The sequence below is a fragment of the Geospiza fortis genome, unplaced genomic scaffold, assembly GCF_000277835.1.
Source record: "Geospiza fortis unplaced genomic scaffold, GeoFor_1.0 scaffold138, whole genome shotgun sequence".
NCBI lineage: Eukaryota > Metazoa > Chordata > Aves > Passeriformes > Thraupidae > Geospiza > Geospiza fortis.
Genome location: NW_005054307.1, coordinates 2874537 through 2876102, shown reverse-complemented (window position 1 = coordinate 2876102; position 1566 = coordinate 2874537). Strand labels below are relative to the sequence as shown.

General features: G+C 42.0%; 1 protein-coding gene across 1 annotated transcript in view; it reads left to right on the top strand.

Annotated features, from left to right (window-relative positions):
• Positions 1 to 276: 276 nt before the first annotated feature.
• The window catches only part of SCIN (scinderin), a 49847-nt gene continuing 48557 nt past the window's right edge, over positions 277 to 1566 (top strand). Inside the window, exons 1-2 of the mRNA XM_014312091.2 lie at positions 277 to 524; positions 1364 to 1489. Of these exons, the coding sequence (XP_014167566.1) occupies positions 277 to 524; positions 1364 to 1489 (374 nt within the window). The remainder of the gene's footprint in view (positions 525 to 1363; positions 1490 to 1566) is intronic.

The window sequence follows — 1566 nt, the reverse complement described above, 5'->3', positions numbered from 1 at the left end:
CAACAATGCAAAAAGGCATGCAATTAAAAAAACTGTTTAGTGTAATTGAGTAAAAGTGAACAGAAGAATAACTGGCATAAATGTGAGGACAAATTTGAAAAATCACTTTTGAATATTTCAGAACATTTCTGATACCATATTGAAAGTAGAACTGCTGGAATTTTTTGGCTACTCTTCCTTATTTTTTTTTCTTCTTCATATAATGAACATCTTGAGAAAGGTAATTTATTTGTGAATTACACTGTTATCAAGCAGGCTTACTGCAGCCCTGGCAGAATGAGGGATAAAATGCTTGGCTGTGAACTTGTGAAGGTGAGCTGCACCTTGTTTAGCTGGACCTTAGACAAAACAGAGCACTCACTGTTTACCTTTCTAAACAGTGAGGATAAAGCTGAGAGTGCCTGTGCACCTCTGTCTGGCAAACTGATGACAGGGTGCCCACCAAAATGGGAGATGATAGTGGATACACACAATGCAAGGTCCTCTTTTGCCTCAAGACAGTATAAAGAGAAGATGGGAAGACCGTAACACAAATTTCTTAGTTGTGGTGTTATTTTTTTAACTTCTTTTTTTTTCCCCAGCAAGGATGCTCTCCAGCTGCTTTGTTGCATTTAGCAGTGCCTCTCCCACTTGCTGAGGGAGCCCTGATCTGCCTGCGGGTGGATACTTGCACTCTTCTTGTATTAACTTGATAAAGCGACCCCGTGGGGGAATTAGGAGCTTCGAAACTCATCCAGGTGGATAAGATGATGAAGCTAAGCAAAACCCTTTCTGAAATGTATTTTTTGATGTACTGACAGCTTGCACTGCATCTGCTTGTATTGTACCCAGGCTGATCTGCCTATCAATATTAGATGGAAAACAGGGATTTTGCTATAATTTTCATATTGCAATGAAAACTGCAATTGCCATGTTGATGTACCAGAGATTTATAAAGGAGACAGACAAGTAGGAAGTGAATTTAAAACCTTTTGGGCTGCTGCACAGTTTTGGAAAAACACCAGCAGAACTCTTTTAATTTTCTGAGAAGGGGAAATTGGTATAAATTCTGGGCTTCATCTGGAATCTCAGATGAAAAATTCCCCCCAGCCCCCGAAAGATTCCTATCAGTATTGAACAAAAGAAATGAGATTACTGGGTGAATGAGAACTGTGCTCTGCCATTCCTGCCGGGGATGGAAAAGTGCCCTGCCGCAAGTGCAAGCTATAGAAACTCTTTGTGTTCTGGTATGAGCAGCTCATACAAGTCAGATGTGATAATTATAGAAACAAATAGCACAATGCTACAACATCCGCAGACACTGTATTAACCCACTTGTACTTTTTTTCCTTGTCTTTTCTGGGGTTTTATCTTATTATTTTAGAATAGAGAAACGTCCTCTGTTTGCAGTGAGGGTGGCTGATTTTTTTGTAACACCCCTGCTACGGCGCTGGGCACAGACGCAAAAGGAATTCCGGGTGAGTTTGTTTTACAGGCGTGTTAAAAACGAGTAACTACAGGACAGCTGAGCCGGCCCCAGGTGCCGCTGGAAGGGCTGGGACAGGCGCATCCCCCCGCACCCGCCCG